The sequence below is a fragment of the Pan paniscus genome, chromosome 19 (genome assembly GCF_029289425.2).
Source record: "Pan paniscus chromosome 19, NHGRI_mPanPan1-v2.0_pri, whole genome shotgun sequence".
NCBI classification, from domain to species: domain Eukaryota; kingdom Metazoa; phylum Chordata; class Mammalia; order Primates; family Hominidae; genus Pan; species Pan paniscus.
Genome location: NC_073268.2, coordinates 97,305,560 through 97,324,870, shown reverse-complemented (window position 1 = coordinate 97,324,870; position 19,311 = coordinate 97,305,560). Strand labels below are relative to the sequence as shown.

Genomic DNA, 19,311 nt, shown 5'->3' with positions numbered 1-19,311 from the left:
TCAAATATTAGATTTTAATTTAAAAACCAAGTTGCGCCTATTGCTGGCAACTATCACATCCAGCCTGAGAGAGCAGAAGGAGCTCCTTCTGGTGGATGGAGACTTCCAAGGACGTGGAGAAGCCTCCAGCCTGCCCTTCCAAGGCTAGCTAAAGCCCCTTCATAACAACGGTTTGTCACAGTTACCCCGAGTTCCCCCAAATGATGCATTCATTATTTCAAAGCCATTTAGCTATTAGCAACCCACAGCTTCTAAATGCTCTGTGATCATTCTACAACTCTGTGAAGATGGTCAGTTAGAAATTACACTAATTTCTCTCACAGTCAACTAAAGGAGATACTGGAAATTCTTTACCCTCTATATCAAAAAGTGATTTTTAGGGGGAAGGCTTAGCTGACCAGTGGCAGGAGGGGGAGAAAGAGCTAACTCATGGCATATTCTTTGGGCAGTCTCTAGCAGAGGTGTCTAGTAGCCAAGACTGTGCTAGTAACCAGGACTGTGCTAGTAACCAAGGCTGTGCTAGTAACCAGGGCTGTGCTAGTAGCCAGGGCTGTGCTAGTAACCAGGGCTCTGCTAGTAGCCAGGGCTCTGCTAGTAACCAGGACTGTGCTAGCAACCAGGGCTGTGCTAGTAGCCAGGGCTCTGCTAGTAGCCAGGGTTGTGCGAGTAACCAGGGCTGTGCTAGTAACCAGGACTGTGCTAGTAGCCAGGGCTCTGCTAGTAACCAGGGCTGTGCTAGTAACCAGGACAGTGCTAGTAGCCAGGGCTATACTAGTAGCCAGGGCTCTGCTAGTAACCAGGGCTGTGCTAGCAACCAGGACTGTGCTCGTAACCAGGACAGTGCTAGTAGCCAGGGCTGTACTAGTAGCCAGGGCTGTGCTAGTAACCAGGGCTGTGCTAGTAGCCAGGACTGTGCTCGCAACCAGGACAGTGCTAGTAGCCAGGGCTCTGCTAGTAACCAGGACTGTGCTAGTAACCAGGACTGTGCTAGTAACCAAGGCTGTGCTAGTAGCCAGGGCTCTGCTAGTAACCAGGGCTGTGCTAGTAGCCAGGACAGTGCTAGTAGCCAGGGCTCTGCTAGTAACCAGGAGAGTGCTAGTAGCCAGGACAGTGCTAGTAGCCAGGACAGTGCTAGTAGCCAGGGCTGTGCTAGTAACCAGGACAGTGCTAGTAACCAGGGCTGTGCTAGTAGCCAGGGCTCTGCTAGTAGCCAGGACAGTGCTAGTAACCAGGGCTGTGCTAGTAGCCAGGGCTGTGCTAGTAACCAGGGCTGTGCTAGTAACCAGGACAGTGCTAGTAGCCAGGGCTCTGCTAGTAACCAGGAGAGTGCTAGTAGCCAGGGCTCTGCTAGTAGCCAGGGCTGTGCTCGTAGCCAGGACAGTGCTAGTAGCCAGGGCTGTGCTAGTAGCCAGGGCTGTGCCCTCAACCCTTGCTGCCGAGGGCAAAGTAGCAAAGTGAGTTAATTAAAGTAGCATCTGGGTTTAAAGTACTACTTGGCTTTATGATTTGTTCCATGATTTCTAGCCCACGCAGGCACCTTTCCCAAGAACTGATGACCTCTTTCAGACCTGGCAATGCCCAGCACTCCGAACGCGCTGCTGGAGCTTCCTACACAAGTGGATCACGTGTTCTCCTGCCTCTGTCACTGACATGCCTTTCCTACCTGTCTTTATGCTGGCAACTTCTTACGTTCTACGGCTCAGGTTAGACATCTCCTCCCGGCCTCCCTCGGTCCTTGTGGCTTCTTCTCTGCACGGCGAAACCTGCAAGAGCGCCCTGCCCCCTGCCAGATGGGTGCCTTCACCCCCGGAAACATTTTGTTCATCATCAGCTGCTGTGTTTCTGCTTACTTCTCTAATGAACTGAGTCATAAGAGAGAGAGCCTTGGCTAATTTCAGGAGACAGACGGGAAGACAGGAAGGGTTCCAATTCTGTTAACAAGGAGGAGAGGGAAAGCTGGAGACACTAGTAAGAGCTGAGCATAAAGTGGGTGTTATTCCCAGTGCGCAAAGACAATCTAATAAGGCTGGATCCAGACACATGTACTCACTCCACCTTCTAAAACAAACACCAATTAGAAAGGAACATATGTGAAGCACTAGGAATATGCTGCGGCATGGCACCAAAAGCTGTTGTGTGTGTGTGTGTATAGGTGAGTGTGTAGATGTGCATGTATGAGCATGTACCTGTGTGTATGTGTGCATGTGTGTATATGTCCATGTTTCTGTGTGCACGTGTATATGTGTATGTTTATGTATGTATAGGTGGGCATGTATATATGTGTATATAGGTGTGTGCATGTGTGTATGCACATGTATACATGCGCGTGTCTATATGTGCATGTATGTGTGCGCACATGCATGTGTATGTGTGTGGGTGTGTCTATGGTGTCTATGTGTGTCTCTGTGTATATGACTGTGTGTATGTGCATGTGTTTATATGTGTGGACATGTATGTATATGTGTGTGGCATCTATGCATGTCTATATGCATATATGTGTGTGTGCATATATGTATGTAAATGTAGGTGAGTATACGTGTACATGTGTGCATGTGTTGTCTATGTGCATGTGTATGTGTACATGTCTGTATGTGCATGTGCTTATATACGTGTGTGTGTGTGTACCTGCTCCTTCTAAACTTGATTGTGCTGTGCGTCTGCATCCTTCCTCCAAACCTGGCCTCTGCACGCATGTGCTGCCATCCCCTTCTGGAATGACCACCGTCGATGCTCCGCCTCCAGCCAGCTCCTCCCCTTGTGTAATGGATCCTGTTCCCTTCACACCTGCTTAAGGGCCGCCCTCAGGAGCTCTCTCTCCCTCCCACACATCAGCTTTTCCCTCTCTGCCAGGTTACTCCCATTAGCACAAACACATGCTCTCATAACGTCCATGTGACGAAAACAAACCTCCCTCAGGAGCTTCCACATGGCATCGGCCACCCTCTCTTGAACAGTTTAGAATCACATGAGAGCCCACCACCCTGCGTTGACACTGCTTTTGTTAAATCCAGCAATGGCCCCGTGTGCACAAATACAACGGTCCATCCTCAGTCCTCCTCGTGTGAGCCGCTCAACAGCACAGCAATCAGCTAACTGTCCCTGCTTCTAGAAGGCTTTCCTGAGGCTTTTCCTGACTTCCGGATGCCACGAGTGCCTGGTTACCCTCCAACTGCCCGGCTACTCCTCTGGTCTGGTCTGTCAGTGCCTCTCCTTCTCCCAGACTCTACACACACCACCGAGCGCAGGCCTCGACTGGCCTCTCCTCTCCAGCCACACGAACCACATGGGGGCTTGTCACCATCCCGTGGCTTCAGCCATTGTCTGTTCTAGGATGACACCGACCACCTTCTGATGCATTCTCAGGAAAGTAGAGCCAGGGTTTGTCCACTTGTGTGCTGCTGTATGCCCTGTCACCCTTCCTAATTTACAGGAGATGCTGAACAAACATCTCTGATGGGACCCCACACCCCACATTGCCTGAGCAGAGCTCTTGTGTCCTGCACCCCAAGACCTCCATCCAGCCTCCAGCCTCATGGTCCTCCTGGCTCGGGAGACAGCTGCTCCATTCTACCCAGGCCAAAACACTGGTGTTGCCTTTAACTCCTTTTGCTTACCTCCTCCATCTAATCCAGAGCGAATCACTCTTCCCTCACAACGAACTCCAGATGCAAACAATTGCCTTGCCAACATCTACCACCTTAGTCCAAGCACTGCCACTGCCTGCCATGGCCTCCTGCACTGCCCTCCACCTGGAGGGCCCCCACACCAGCACCACCCTCCACTCGGAAGGCCCCCACACTGCCAGGGAGGAGTGTTTTTACTCTGCTCATTAGCCAAGCCAGCAGGGGTCAGCTGAGTGCCCAGTGTGGGCCAAGCGCTATTCTAGAGTGCATGCCACTCTCCTGCTGGGTCACGGGGAGACCCTCACTTTCACATCTTGAGAACCTTGCCAGACTATTTTCTGAAGCAGCCGTACCATTTTACATTCCCACCAGCAGTGTGCAAGGATTCCAATCTCTCCACATCCTCGTCAATACTTGTTATTACCCATCTGTTTTATTGCTGCCACCCTAGTGGCGCGAGGTAGCACCTCACTGTAGTTTTGATTTGCGTTTCCCTGATAACCAATGATGTCTTTTTCTTGTCTTATTGCACTGGCTAGAACTTCCAGTACTTCTGTTGAATAACAGTGATAAGAATGGATATCCTTGCCTTGCTTCCAATCTTAAGGGGGAAACATTCAGTCTTTTACCAGTAAGTAAAAGGACAGCTGTTAGGTTTTTACAGATTTTTTAAAAAATCAAATTGAAGTTCTTCTCTGTTCTTAGTTCACTGAAAGTTTTTTTTGTTTGTTTGTTTTCTCTCGCATGAAAGAGTTTTCTGCATCAATTGGTAAGATCGTATGATTTTTCATCTTTAGTCTGTTGGTATGAAGTACATTAATTAATTTTTCAACATTGAACTAGACTTCTACACCTGTAAAAAAACTCACTAAGTCACAGCGTATAATTCCTTTTATAAATTGCTAGAACTGATTTGCTATTATTGTTTTGAGGATTTTGGCATCTAAGTTTGTGACAGATATTGGTTTGCTTTTTATTTTTTTTGAACGGTGTGTCTGGTTTTGGCATTAGGATAATAATGGCCTCATAAAATGAGTTGAAATGTGTTCCCAACCCTTCTATCTTCTGGAAGAGCTTGTGCAAAACTGGTGTTCTGCTTCTTCTTTTTAAATATTTGGCAACAGTCTCCAGTGAAACCATGTATGCCTGGAGATTTATGTTTCAGACAATTTTAAATGACAAATTCAATTTCTTTCATGATTCTATGACTATTCAGATTATCTATTGCTGAACAGATAATACTCGGAATATTCAATTGGTTGGATTTTGGTAGCTGGGGGTTTTCGAGGAATTGGTCCATTTCCTCTCAGTTGCTGAATTTAAGAGTGTAAAGTTGTTCATTATTATTTAAATGGCTGCAGGATCTGTAGAGGTTTTTCCATCTCCCTCTTGATTTTTCTATTTTGTTAGTATTGCTAGGAATGTATCCATTTTATTGATTTTTTTTCTGAGAATCAGCTTTTAATATTTCTCCATTGTTTTTCTGTTTTCAATTTTAATGATTTCTGTTGTTATTTCCTTTCTTCTGACTGCTTTCAGTTTATTTTACTCTTCCAATTTCTTGAAGTAGGAATTTATATCAATAATTTGTCATCTTTCCTCTTTTCTAACATAAGATTTTAGTGCTATAAATTTCTCTTTCAATACTGATTGATCTGCATCCTATAAATACAGATATGTTGTATATTCATTTTCATCTAACTCTACGTATTTTTTTTAAATTTCCCTTGAGGCTTCTGACCCATTATTTAGAAATACGTTGTTTAATTTTTTTCACAGTTTTTTCTCGTGTTTATGGACATGTAGCTGATTCTCCTGTGGTTAAAGAACACACGCTGTGTTGTTTAAAACTTGTTGAGGTTTATTTTATGACCCAGGATATGACTGACCTTGATGAATGTTCAACGGACACTGGAAAAGTGTGTGTATTGGCTGCTGCTGGAGGGAGTATTCTGTAAATCCCACTGTGATACTTAACAGCTGACATTTCAACACAGGTGATCACTTCACCTTCAAGAAAAGATGGCCTAACTTCTTTTCTGATCTCTACGCCTGTTTCCTGCCCTTGCCTTCTGCGCAGACGGACTTATCGTGTGATGCTGGAGAGGATGGGTGAGAATGAACACCTCTTCCGTGTTTCTGACCTCAGTGTTCAGTGAAAGCACTTACTTCCCACTTGCCCCTCTCCTCTCATGAGGCTCCACCTTCAGCCAGAAACTCCACTGCCCTGTGCCACCAGGATCCTTTGTGAAAGACATCTGCCTCCGCGTCAGGGCGGGGCGAGCCCCTCGGCCTCCGTGGTGGCGGCAGAGGTGTTCCCGCGACAGCAAGCAGGGCCAGGTAGATGGGTCCTGCTGGGATCACAGTGCCCCAGTCTACATCCCATGGTGCTGGCCATCATCTGTGGTCCAGAATATCAAGCAATTTCAGACAATACTTTAAAATAGATGAAATTAGAAACAAAAAAAAAGGTTAAACTCTAAGAATTTTGGGAAAGCTCCCAGTTTTATGACAACTGCAAACAGTGTATCGTTTTCATGAATTATGGCTAATCAAGTTTTCTTTGTTTCTTCTCACATTTCATACAAATCAATTGAAGATCAAATATATTTAATGCATCATGGATACATCTAAAGAAGACAACTAAAGGTAGTTTATTCAAATATGTATTTATCAAGCCAAATCTATAGATCCTTCCTGAGCATCAATTTAACGTGAGGCATTCTTGACAGGTTTACATAACAAATATAAAGTAAGCTTATGACAGTAGAAGAGAGGCTACAAGACAACACATGATTGTCAAGGCCGCTGTGTAGGAGATTGCCGTATGCGGTCAGCCAAGGAAGATTTCAGGCCGGGGGAAGCATTTGTGAAGAAAGGGGAACTTCAGTTGCACCCTGGAAGCTGCCTGTGCTAATGACACAGTTCGCTGTGTCTGTGAAATTCATTTAAGGTCATCAGCGGTAAGGGTTCTTAAATTTTTTATGCAGAGAAATCACTTTTCTTTTTACTGAAGCCTCCAAATTCTAGGACTCGGAGTTATGAAAGGTGCCAACAAAAAAGACCTTTATCTCCCCGTGCAAACCACAGAAAGGGATGGTGCATGGGCACAGAGAAGCAGCAAAAGCTTTGGCGGCCACATTCAGCTCAGCTGCGCAGACTAAAGATGGATGAAACGGCACAAATGTCCCACCAACTGTGAAATGTCACACAAACCAAAGGCGAGGGTGTCCACAGGCTGAGGCCTGCCAGGTACACGGGGCCGGGCTGGGCATCTCCTGCTGCCTGCTCCCCCCGGGGCTGCCCTCCCAGCACCCACTGGCAGGCGTGGACCTCATCCTCCATGGGCCTGTGTTTCCCCCCATTTCTCCCGTGACCTATTTCCTTTCTGGTTGGCAAGTCAGCTCGCCAGCCCACTCCAAGGGCCAGCCCTGCCCCCCACCCTCTTAACCTCTCACAGTGGCTTCATTCTCCCCAGAGGGGCTTTGGGGATGGCCGTTCTGTGGATTCCAATTAAAGGGGTTTCTACTGTATGTTTTGGATGAACTCCCCTTCTGCTATAGACAGTGGAAATGGCAGCATTTCTGCTAAATGAAAAATGCAGTTCTCCTCGGTCATTGTGGTGGTGGTGGAGTGAGTGTGTGGGGGGCGGGGGAGAAAAAGAGAGAGAAAGAATGAATATATGTGCTTCAACTATATTACACATTTCTTAACACCAGGGAGCAGATATTCTAATGTTTTGAAAACCTTCACAAGTATGGGTTCTTACAGCTTACTATAAATAAAGTATAAGGTACGCAAAACTGACTTTGGCCAACTTTTGTTAAAAAAGAGGAACTGAAAGTGTCCAGAGCACATGCAGAGAAGGGAAGTGGAAGGCAGCCCCCATGCCCAAGCCTGGAGTGGTGCGGGCTGGAAGGCACAGATTACCTGAAGACCTGCCATCAGGACAGCCGGCGTCTCACCTGTGTGCCTGAAGCCAGGTGTTCCGCAATGATCCTCCACCACCGCCCCCCTGCCGGAAAGCACTCAGGCTGGTGGTGGGTTTTTTTACTCTAAAGAGAGTTGCTGACATATCTGGGGAAAATTAAAGGCAGCTGGTGTAGTCATTTAGAGCCCAGAGAAATGAAGACCTCGGCATGGGGGCATCCGTGAGTCCCCAGCGCAGCAGCCAGCGCCCCCTACTTCCCATCGAGCAAGGCCCTCTGGCCAACCCCTCCTGTCACAGACACGCAGTGATGGGCAGCTTCTCTTCATTCTTAAATATGACAAACAATAAAATCACCACATACCTCCAGTATGACAGAGAATAATCTAAATTAACCAAAGGAAAAAAAATTATGCTGGAGGAAACAGAGACAACTTAGAAAAGGGGAAAGCATCTTCTTCAAACCTAAAAATTAATATCACTTGAAAATTAATAAAGTTGTGACCTAACACATGTCAGCTCATGTCCCTACTGCCTACAAATGACAAAACTATGAGATTACAGGGGAAAGCACTTATGAAAATCATTGCTTGAAAGAGAAATACAGGCGAGCCTGAGCTCCTGTGGAATCGGCACCGCAGATCCCTCCTCTGAATCACAAATGCCATGACGACAGCGAGTCCGTGGAGAAGATTTGCAAACTCACACACACAAATTCCAATTTAGGAAACAGTGATTAAGAAACACACCTGTCGAGAGGTACCCAAAGAACTAACTGATGGTATTCAGCAATCACTACAACCACAACCTTCAGCAGGAGAACTGCCTTTTGCTGCAGAATTCCATGCCAGCCATGCAGTGTGCCTGTCTACAAGAGTAGCAAAGAAATGAAGAAGATTTCAGAACATGAGTACTTTAGATCTGTGAGATATGCATTTAATATTTTTGAGGAAACTTGAAGATTCTAGACGTTAGTCATTTTTGGCAGAATTACAATATTTATTTGACATAAAATTTAGCTACGGGGATCAATGCAGGAGGCCAATGTATCACCTATCAGTTTAAGTATAGGTTTTCACATTGGTAGGGGCGGGGGGCGGTTAAGTCACTGCAGCCTTGGGGATGCTGTGAACCCAAGCAAGCTTCTCGCTGTGGCAGTGAGTGACCGTCAGACAGGTTTCTGTGCTTTGGGAGTGTACTGCTAGAGGTGGCAGGACTGGACCACACAATTGTGTTTAGAGACACCACACAAACACGAGTTACTCGGAAGCATCCTGAGAAAAGCCTTGCAGAGTGCGGGGGAATAGTGAAGAAGTGAATTGTGCCCATGATCCATGGGCTGAACTTTTTTTTTTTTTAAGAGATGGGGTCTCACTCTATTGCCTAGGCTGAAGTGCAGTGGCACAATCACGGCTCACTGCAGCCTCCAGCTCTGAGCTCAAGCGACCCTTCCACCTTGGTCTCCAGAGTAGCTGGGATGACACGTGCGTGCCACTACAGCTGGCTAACTTTTGTATTTTTTGTAGAGATGGGGTTTCGCTATGCTGCCCAGGCTGGTCTTGAACTCCTGAACTCAAGCCATCTGCCCACCTCGGCCTTCCAAAGTGCTGGGATTACAGGCGTGAGCCACCGCACCGGCCAGGGCTGAACTTTCATACAAGACTCTTCTGACACACAGCAACCTGCTCTCCAGGAAGTCATTCTCAGGCTACTTCCATGGCTCCCACCAAAAACTTGCCTATGCTCCAGCCCTAAACCAAACGCAGATGGCTACGTGCAGAACAAGACTTACTGGGGCAGTGGAGCCCGTGCTGTCCCAGCAGAAGAAAGGCATTATTATCTTTACCGCCTGCCCAACTCGCTACTGGCCTCCCATTAAAAAGAAGAGAAACTCGCCTAGATTTGACTCCGGGCTTGACTGCCGTCTTCAGTGACGGTGAGCTGTGACTGCCCTTGAGAAATATCCTCTAGAAGAAACTGACGGACAAGACTTCATGGGCTCCGTTTCCAAGAGCATCTGTTTCTTTAAGACTTCACCTTCCTTTCTAGTTTACAGGCTAAGGATTTAGTATCCAAGATAAAAGTTGTTAAAAAACATTTGAATTCTCTTTTTTTCTCTCTCTCCAACTCAGTCAATACGTATACTGTGTACGATGACTATAAATATTCCTCTTATGGCATTTATCTGGATGGAGGTGGCAGACTTATCAAGAACATCTACTCATCCACTGCAAGGAGTAACAGGGCTACCACTGGAAGAGTGAAAATTGCCTAAAATTCCATATCTACACTATCGATAATGGATGTGGTTAGAATGATGACATTACCCAGGTAATGTGGCTGATGGTCCTCATCGGATCATCTCACAGCCACCCCCAAGTCCACTCCCTTTAGTCACCCCTCAACCACACCTGGGGTGCTACGTGACCTGGCTCTGGCCAACTCGGTCCAAAGCGAAGTCTGCTTGTTGCAGTCATCCCTCAATATCCACAGGGCATTGGTTCCTAGACCCCCATGGATGCCAAAATCTGCCAATGCACAGATATAAAATGGTGTGGTGCTCGCATATAACCCACACACAGACTTTGGTGTGCTTCAAATCATCTCTACTTATAACATCTACTACCATGTGAATGCTGTAAACGTAGTTGTTATACTATATTGTTTAGGGAACAATGGTGAGAAGAAGTGTACATGTCCAGTACAGTGCATTTTTTTTCCCCGAATGTCTTGGAGCCACAGTTAGTTGACTCCAAGGATGTGGAAGCCACAGATACAGAGGGCGGGCTGTTCTTCCTTATAAAGAGACAGCTGTGGCCAGCACTGCCCCTTCCCCATTTCCTCCTGCCTCCCAAGCAGATGAAACACCTGCAGATGTGGTGGGCATATTGCAAACATGAGGATAAAGCCAGCCGGCTAAGGATGCCTGGTCCCCAGTGGCACTGCTGAAAAGTCATCATTTGCCTCAGAGATCTTATTAGTAAAAAAGACAAACTGCTATTTGTTTAAAACCCAGTAATGAGATTTTTCATTACTTCCACTGCTTCAAATACTGATGGTCTCAGACTGCCAAACATCCTTTCTTAGGGTAGTGCTTGAGGATTTCCCCTAGGAGAACAAAGGAGAAAATCGAGAGAGGGGAAGAAGTGGGATCTAGACACAGGGACGGATCCCGGAGAATTACAAAGGGGAGCCAGCTGACGCCGGGGAGCAGGCCACAGGCACGATCGGCTGAGCGAGGCAGGAGAGCTTGGAAGATGTGAGGGGAGAGGGCGCCTTCTGTGCTCTCCGCTCTCCTTGTGGATCTATCAGTGGAGGAAGTGGTAACGATAGGTAATTCAAGAAGAAAAGAGGAAATGTCCAGGAAAAGCAAACAAACGAAAACAGTTATAAAAATGGGAATCACAGTACTCTAGCCACTGAGCGAGCAATATTTATGTGGCCATAATCAGGTACAAGGTTTAATGCTTGTCTTCCTATAGAATCAATCTCCACTCAAGCACAGAGGTGTTAATCGTGGTCAGAGAACGAAAGACAATCGCAGAAAGTGCAGATAACAGAAGCTGTAAAAGAAAAAAGGCAGAAGAAAGTACAAGGAAGCTAAGAGCCTTGAAAATGGAAGAAATGAGCTATTACTGATAAAACTAGAAATAAAAGCATAAGGATATTACTTGAAACCACAAAGTTTACAAAGTATAAAGAAACCCAATAGAGTGAATAAGAGGGAAAGCAAGAAGGCGTCGTGAGTGACGCAGCCTCTTCAATCTACAATTTTCTCTTTAGAGTTCACTATTGAATACAAATAACACATAGGAATTTAAACCAGCATGTAATCTACACGTAACTGACTTCTTTGCTAACAGGCTTCCACATCGTTTCTCCCTTCTTTAAACAGAACTTAATGGCAGCTCTGTTCTTGGTTTGTACCCTAAGACAAAGCCCACTGATAATCTAAAATCGACAAATCAAGAAGCAGTGGTCTCAGCATGTCATCTACAGGGAAGGAGACACCCTCCAGAAGAACTAGAAATGGAAACAGGGGAAGGAGGTGCCTTTGGTCATAGAGTCTCAGCAGAGAAAGCGTGGGGCCAGGGACTATTTTATTCATCATAAACCTTCTGTATTATTTGATTTTTCAAACCATGGCATATACTAATTTGGTAAAATATACTTATTTATAAAAGAAGACTGAAAGCGGAGAGACTTGAATATTATCCTTAATTTTTAAATTACAAAGAAATATGACACAATAAAAATAGAAGAAGGATTACTGAGTGACAGATATGTCATTTTCTGGCTCTGATGGTTTGAAGTGTGTGCAATACTGTATCTGTGCTTCGATGAAGTCGTCTTCTACTCTACTTACAGCACTCCTCTGAGAGAGAAGTAAACAATAAATAAACCTCCTGGTCCCAGGACAAGCACTGTGCCACTAAGAATATGAAAGCTGATCATCATCTCTTAAAATTTATGTCACTCATATTTGTGTTAATGTTTATTATTTGGAGGCTTTCTGGTCCAAATAACCGTTTTCTTGCATTATATTTAATCAATTGTTTATTTTATAAACCCTGGAACAAATCATTCACCTGTCAATTTCTTTCAGCTCACATGTTATACAATAAAAAGTATTAAAACATATTGTAAATTTACAAAGAATTTGACCAGCTGTAAAGAGGCAAAGAATATTTTAAAAGAAAAACCCTAACAGGCTACACAGGATTGCTGTTTCTCTAGCAGATAGTGAAATCACTAAAATGAACATTAAGCTATTAGCTAGGAGCTAATTTTATCATTTTAATTTCCACTGTTTATATAAGAGACCAAGTGAACAATAGCCAATAATAGTAAGTGTAATAGAAACACACAAGACTGATCTACATTGTAATTAAAGAACGAAGATAAAAATCAGAGCTAATTAAAGACATACGGTATCGCATTGCCTTGCCATCTATTTGCCAACTCAGTTAACATATTTTTCATCTGATCTCTTTCATGTGGAATGAGTCAGTTAAACATTTTTTTTTCCTAAAAAAGATGCATGGGAATCTTTTCTGTTACACTTGATGAAATGAACAGTGTCTTAGGCTGATTAATCCCTGGCAACACACAGAGAACACACACAGCACTGCCAGAGCACATGCTCAAAGCGCTGGAATGCAAGCATTTGATATTATGCATGAGCTGGAGGTGCTGGTCTATCTGCTGAAAGGGGAGCAGGTCTCTATTTAACATGTTTTAATTAACTGAGGCTGATGGATTGGTCTTTCCCTTAACCACTCTCCAGCCCATAAATCTGGTGTAGAACTCAGGCAGGATTCTTTGGCATTTTTATTTACATATTATAAATGTAAAAAATCACCTTTTTTTTTTTGCGATATTTATTATTTGATGCAAGGAAAAATAAATTACCTCTCAATGCTTTGAGTTTCTTAATGCTCATTAGATAACCTATCCCCTGGATAAACCAAGATGAAATGCCTAAAAGCAAGGGAAAAATCTGATGATACAAACCTTGATCTTTCTTTCCTTTATCATAGAAAACAAAACAAACAAACTTGTTGCATGTGGATCCTTTTTCATGGATAAACCACATTATACTTATCAGTCACTCTTTTGCGGTGTTCCACATAAAGAATTAATAATTATAAAATATTCAACTGTACACATGTTAATGTGAAAATCTACCAAACAGAATTTCAAATTTTGTTCCTGATTGTTTCAGCATTTTTCTCTGATGAAATGTGAAAACATAATACATTAAAATTGAATATATTCAAAAAGGCTTGAGGAAACATACTCAAGATCATTTTTGCTCCTAAATTGAGAATTTCCTATACTGCAACCAGTAGAACTCATGACCCCCTTGAGGCTGCAGAATATTTCATTCTGACACTCTCGTGCAGGCCACAAGATGGAGGCCTCCTAATTGAAACTGCCTCTTCAATTTGTCCTCAGAATTCACTGTTTAATTCAAACATCAAATATTAATTAAGACAACCAAGCAAAATGTCTCTTCATTAGCAGAGCGGTGCACAGGCTTTCCGCTTTTTGAAGTGGGCGCTACAACAGCAGCTGTTTTCGTTTGTTTTCTATCATTTTAGCTTAGCGGTTTTCGGGGATTTTTTTTTTTTTAACACAACAGAAAAAGAAACCGGGGCAGTAACAAAGGCACTGGTGGAACTGAAGACTGTGGAACTGAAGCTGTGGGTCCATTTCTCCTAAAATAAATGTGTCTGCTTTATTTTCACATTTATCTTGGAGGCAGAGACTGCTGGGGCACAAATCGACCCTATGAATGTTATCGATTAATGTTTGGATTAAAAATGACACTGAGTAAAATGAGATGTAAAAATAAGTCTGTAGGTTTGTGCTAGGCCGGGCTCAGTGCTCAAGCCTGTAATCCCAGAACTTCGCAGGCTGAGGCACACGCGTTGCTTGAGCCCAGGAGTTTGAGACCAACCTGAGAAACATGGCGAAACACCACCTCTACAAAAACTACAAAAATTAGCTAGGCATGGTGGCGTGGCGTGCACCTGTAGTCTCAGCTACTCAGGAGGCTGAGAAGGGAAGATTGCTTGGGCTCAGGTGACAGACGTTGCAGTGACTGGAGACGGCACCACAGCACTCCAGCCTGGGCAACAGAACAAGATTATGTTTCAAAAATAAAGTGTGCTGAGTGCCTCCCTAGCTCAACAGCATTGAATATGCCATCCTGCCCTTGGCATTCTGAGCCCTGCTCCATTCAGAGGATGTCCAACACCTCCCAACCTCCCCACCCAAACCCCCACCCCCAGGGAAAACAAAACCAAACCCAGCACCGCTCTCCAAGCACCAGAGCGCTCACCTCCAGCTCCTGCTCCCGCTGTAGTGCGAACTGCTTGAAGGACTTGACGATCAAGCCAGCATTGGAGCAGTCGTAGACGAAGATCGACGGGCTGCCCATCCACGTCTGCAGGTCATATATGGACAGAGGGATGTACTGCGTGTAGTTCTAGAAAACACACAAAGTGCGCTCGTTACATGTGCGTCTCAGGAATATGGGCTGCTGGTGAGTATTGCACGTTACAAAAGGCACACACATTGAGCCTGGTTGCTGGAGAGACGCTGAGTTAGCCTTTATACAAAACTATAAAAAACAGCAAACTGGCCAGGCGCAGTGGCTCACACCTGAATCCCAGCACTTTGGGAGGCTGAGATGGGTGGATCACCTGAGGTCAGGAGTTCAAGACCCGCCTGGCCAACATGGTAAAACCCAGTCTCTATTAAAAATACAAAATTAGCCAGAAGTGGTGAAGGGCACCTGTAAACCCAGCTACTTGGGAGGCTGAGGCAGGAGAATCACCTGAACCCGGGAGGCGAAGGTTACAGTGAGCCAAGATTGCGCCACTGCACTCCAGCCTGGGCGACAGAGCGAGACTCAGTCTCAAAAAACAAAAACCATCAAACTGAACTTCTCCACATCTCCTCTGATGCTGCTTTACTCCAGTAGCGCCCGCACCAGGTGGCTGCCAAAGTCATCATCCCTAGCCCCAGGCTCCTCCGCAGCTGCCGCTGGGTTCAGCTGCTGGTCAACTCCTTAAACTTGTCTCAGTTTTCACTGCGGGACCTCCTTCCATGGAACCAGAGCTGTCTCAGTTCCCACTGTGGGGCTTCCCTCATGTACCCCATGGCTGCCTCGGTTCCCGCCGCGGGGCCTCCCTCCATGGACCCACAGCTGTCTCACACACGTGCTCTTCACTCCGTGTCTCCATTTGTCCTTTAACTCTGTCACATCTCTGGGTTTATATAACACAACACACACATCATTTACAAGGGAGGGGAGCTCTAAGAGTTGGCCGGGTCCTCCAATTTGCGTGCCACTGTCCCTTTAATTTCAGAGAGGTCCATAAGCACTTTGTCATTGAGATGACTTTTGAAAGATCATACTTAAGGGGTATAAGTGGGTTTGGCTGTATAAATTTATTTCAGTCACAGAACAATAACCTACTAACACTAATCTGCTGAGTGAAACATTTTTCAGAACACACCATACTGTTCAGCGCCTGAACAGACACTAGTGATTCTGGTAAATGCAGAGAAGAATGTTCTCATCCCACTTGAGAAACACTTACAATCCGAACGCAAAGCTAACATGTTTAAGGAATTCTTCTCCACAGAACACGTTCATTATTTACCTTTCCTTGGACATCAAGAGTGTAAGTAGTGAAGCTGTGGCAGAAATCAAATTCCCAGAAATTGGCAAAAATCAAAGTCGCAGTAAAAGTGAGTTTATTTCTTAGCAGCTAAGCCACATATCCTGCCGCTGGTACTGCCTACAGGATTGTTTATAACTCAAGAGGAAAGGGACAGAAGGCCAGATCCAGCAAAGCCTGGGGAAGTATGGCGGGCAGGAAGCCTGCAGAAGCTTTGTCCGTGCACAGCAAAGAAGCAGACAAAAGTTACATTTCAGACATCAGCTACATCTCAGACGTAAGTTATATCTCAGACATGATGATACAGTATACCAACGACGCAGGTGTGTGGGGGGTGTGTGGAGACACGTACATCATCATGGGCAGGACCCCATTCTACCTGTGCTCTGCCGAACATGTTGTTAAAACTGTCCGCGTTTGGTGGACTGTTTATAATCACTGCTCTATAATAGAACACCTGGAAATGCTCTCTGTAAATAAACCCACTGAAGGATCTAGAGATGTCAATTCTTGCCTAATGAATCCAGAAAGTCAGTCCAAGCCTAATCAAAATACCTTCTGGGTTTTTTCCATTCATGGAATTTAACAAGATGATTATATAGTACAGAGAAAAAAAAAAGCACAAGAGTAAAAAAAAAAATTAATAAAGAATAATGAATAGGGACTCACACTGCCAGATATTAAAGATACTATAAATCTATGGTAATTACAGGATGGTATTAGTGAGGGAGACAAACAAATCAACAGAAAAGAGAGAGCCCAGAAATAGACCCACATACGTAACTCTAATGAGGACAGCATTTTAGATCTGCAAAGAAGGAATTAACAATTCAATAACTGATGCTGGAAACTCTAACCAGCCATTTGGTATTTTGCTATCTGAGATTACACACACACACACACACACACACACACACACACACCAGAGTGGACTGAAAACCTAAATGTAAAAGCACAGGAAAATTTTCATTTATTTTGGCATATGAAAGGCCTTAATTAAGCAAGTCACAAAACCTAGTAAGTCTTGAGACTGACTGATACAGTAAGATTAAAAAATCTATAATTCTAATAAAGACATATATCAATGACTAGCAATTTTAGAAGAAAGGAGGTACACAGTACATGACAGAGAATTTTTTAGATGTGTCTATATAAACTTCTGCTGCAGATCAACAAGGGACAAAATGAAAACAAACAGGCAAAACATACAAACAGGCAATTCACAGAAGAAAAATGAATCAAAAATGATTCTAAGTTTCATGCTCTTTATTAGAAATGCAAATTACAATGAGAATCTATCTATCTACCTATCGATCCATCCATCCATTCATCCATCCATCCATCCGCCCATCCATTCATTCATCCATTCTGTTTTTATTCAGCAAAGTGGAAAGCAGGATAAAATGTGAATAATGCCCCATTGTGGGAGGATGCAGGGCACTCATCCATCAATGGTGGGAATGTAAATTAATGAAGCTTGTATGGAAGGCAATTGGGAAGTACTTAACAAAAATTTTAAAGGCACATTCCTTCTGACTACTTCTAGATATCCATCCTATAGAAATACTTGCATTTGTACATGAGATGTTTTGACTGGTAAAAAAAATGCCAGTGTGGTAGAGACTGCTAGGCTAATATCTGATTTTCTCTCTCTTCTAAAGCAGTTGTAGCTGAGCACATGGCCCAGTTTCCTTTCCAGTGAAGTCTGTCCTGCAGCCAAATTCTGGCCAGCGCGACATGGTCAGAGGTGCAGCGTCCACGTTCTTGGAGCATGACATGATCAGAAGTGCAATGTCTATGATCTTGGAGTGTGACATGATCAGAGGTGCAGCGTCCACGTTCTCAGAGCATGATGTGGTCAGAGGTGCAGCGTCCACGTTCTCGGAGCGTGACGTGGTCAGAGGTGCAGTGTTCACGTTCTTGAAGCGTGACATGATCAGAGGTGCAGTGTTCATGTTCTCAGAGCGTGACATGATCAGAAGTGCAGCGTCCACGTTCTCAGAGCATGATGTGGTCAGAGGTGCAGCGTCCATGTTCTCGGAGCGTGACATGATCAGAAGTGCAATGTCCATGATCTTGGAGTGTGACATAATCAGAGGTGCAGCATCCACGTTCTCGGAGCATGATGTGGTCAGAGGTGCAGCGTCCACGTTCTCGGGGCGTGACGTGGTCAGAGGTGCAGTGTTCACGTTCTTGAAGCGTGACACGATCAGAGGTGCAGCGTCCATGTTCTCAGAGCGTGACATGATCAGAAGTGCAATGTCCATGATCTTGGAGTGTGACATGATCAGAGGTGCAGCGTCCACGTTCTCGGAGCATGATGTGGTCAGAGGTGCAGCGTCCACGTTCTCAGAGCATGATGTGGTCAGAGGTGCAGCGTCCAGGTTCTCGGAGCGTGACGTGGTCAGAGGTGCAGCGTCCAGGTTCTCGGAGCGTGACGTGGTCAGAGGTGCAGCGTCCACGTTCTCGCAGCGTGACGTGGTCAGAGGTGCACTTGAGCACGCTTCTTCCTGGAGCCGGAGCTTGCAGGCTGTGCTCACAGGTCCCCAGGGGTTGGGGGAAGCATGCTCCTCTCCTCCCCCACCCACTTCCATGCTGCTGCCAAGGGAAAGAAGGGCCAAAAGACGTCCTTTAATTGGGCAGGATCACCCCCCACGCTGACAGGAGAAAGGATTTTGGCAGCAGCCTGGGACATGGGTGTATCTTTTTACCCCCAGAACACTGCGTGCTATTTATTTACCTCCTATAATGTTCTGGGCTTAGCGAACAGCATCTGAATACAACTTGCCCAGCCCTGACCCCACAGCCACCTGACCCTACAGCCACCTCACAACGTCCTCTGCGCCACCATCCGTGAAACGGGGGCTGCTGTCATCTTTACTACCTTCTAGGTACAACCCCGAGGGTCCCAGGGCTGCAAAGTGGCATGAAATGAAAGATATTTTAACACACCACGTTCTCAGGTCTTGCTTTTTGAGCTGAAATCTATTTTCCACATTTGCCAAAATCAAAATCAAAATCTCCATTTTAAATGTCTGAGGTGCAAAGTTCAGGAAGATGATCCGTCATAACCATGAGGTACTGCTGCACTAGGACAGCACTGGCAGTCTCTCCCTCCACGCCCCGTGATCTGTGGGCGGCGAGCACCAGGTTACCGGCGGGGTCCTCGTGGCCCAGTCCTGCTGGGGCTGGACCATCTCCACCTCCTAGCGTGCGTGCGTCCAGGAGGCAGCACGGCACAGGGCCATGGATGGCCCCAGTTGGTCTCTGCTCCAGGACTTTAAATTCTAATAGGGGCTTTCACCCCGTAACAGCCACTGGGATGCTGCGCCACAGAACAGCTTTCCCAGCCCCGCCTGCTCTGGGAAGCCTGCTTGGATGTGGGCCTCTGTGGTCGCTTCTCTGTGAGCGGCGTCTGTCGCTCTCAGCACCAGGGCCATTTGGGGCCGCGCCGCTCCTTGTGGGGCTGCCCTGTGCACCACACAATCTTCCGCGGCACCACCCAGCCACCCCCACACCTAGATGTGACAATCTCCAGGTTGCTGGACATTGCCAAATGTCCCAG

General features: G+C 45.5%; 1 protein-coding gene across 3 annotated transcripts in view; it reads right to left on the bottom strand.

Moving 5' to 3' along the window:
• RPTOR (regulatory associated protein of MTOR complex 1) overlaps positions 1-19,311 on the bottom strand; it is a 417,904-nt gene that overhangs the window by 218,555 nt on the left and 180,038 nt on the right. For all 3 annotated transcript variants that reach the window (XM_063599478.1, XM_003831138.7, XM_055101956.2), the window contains one exon: positions 14,399-14,545. In XM_063599478.1, coding sequence (XP_063455548.1) covers positions 14,399-14,545 — 147 coding nt within the window. The remainder of the gene's footprint in view (positions 1-14,398; positions 14,546-19,311) is intronic.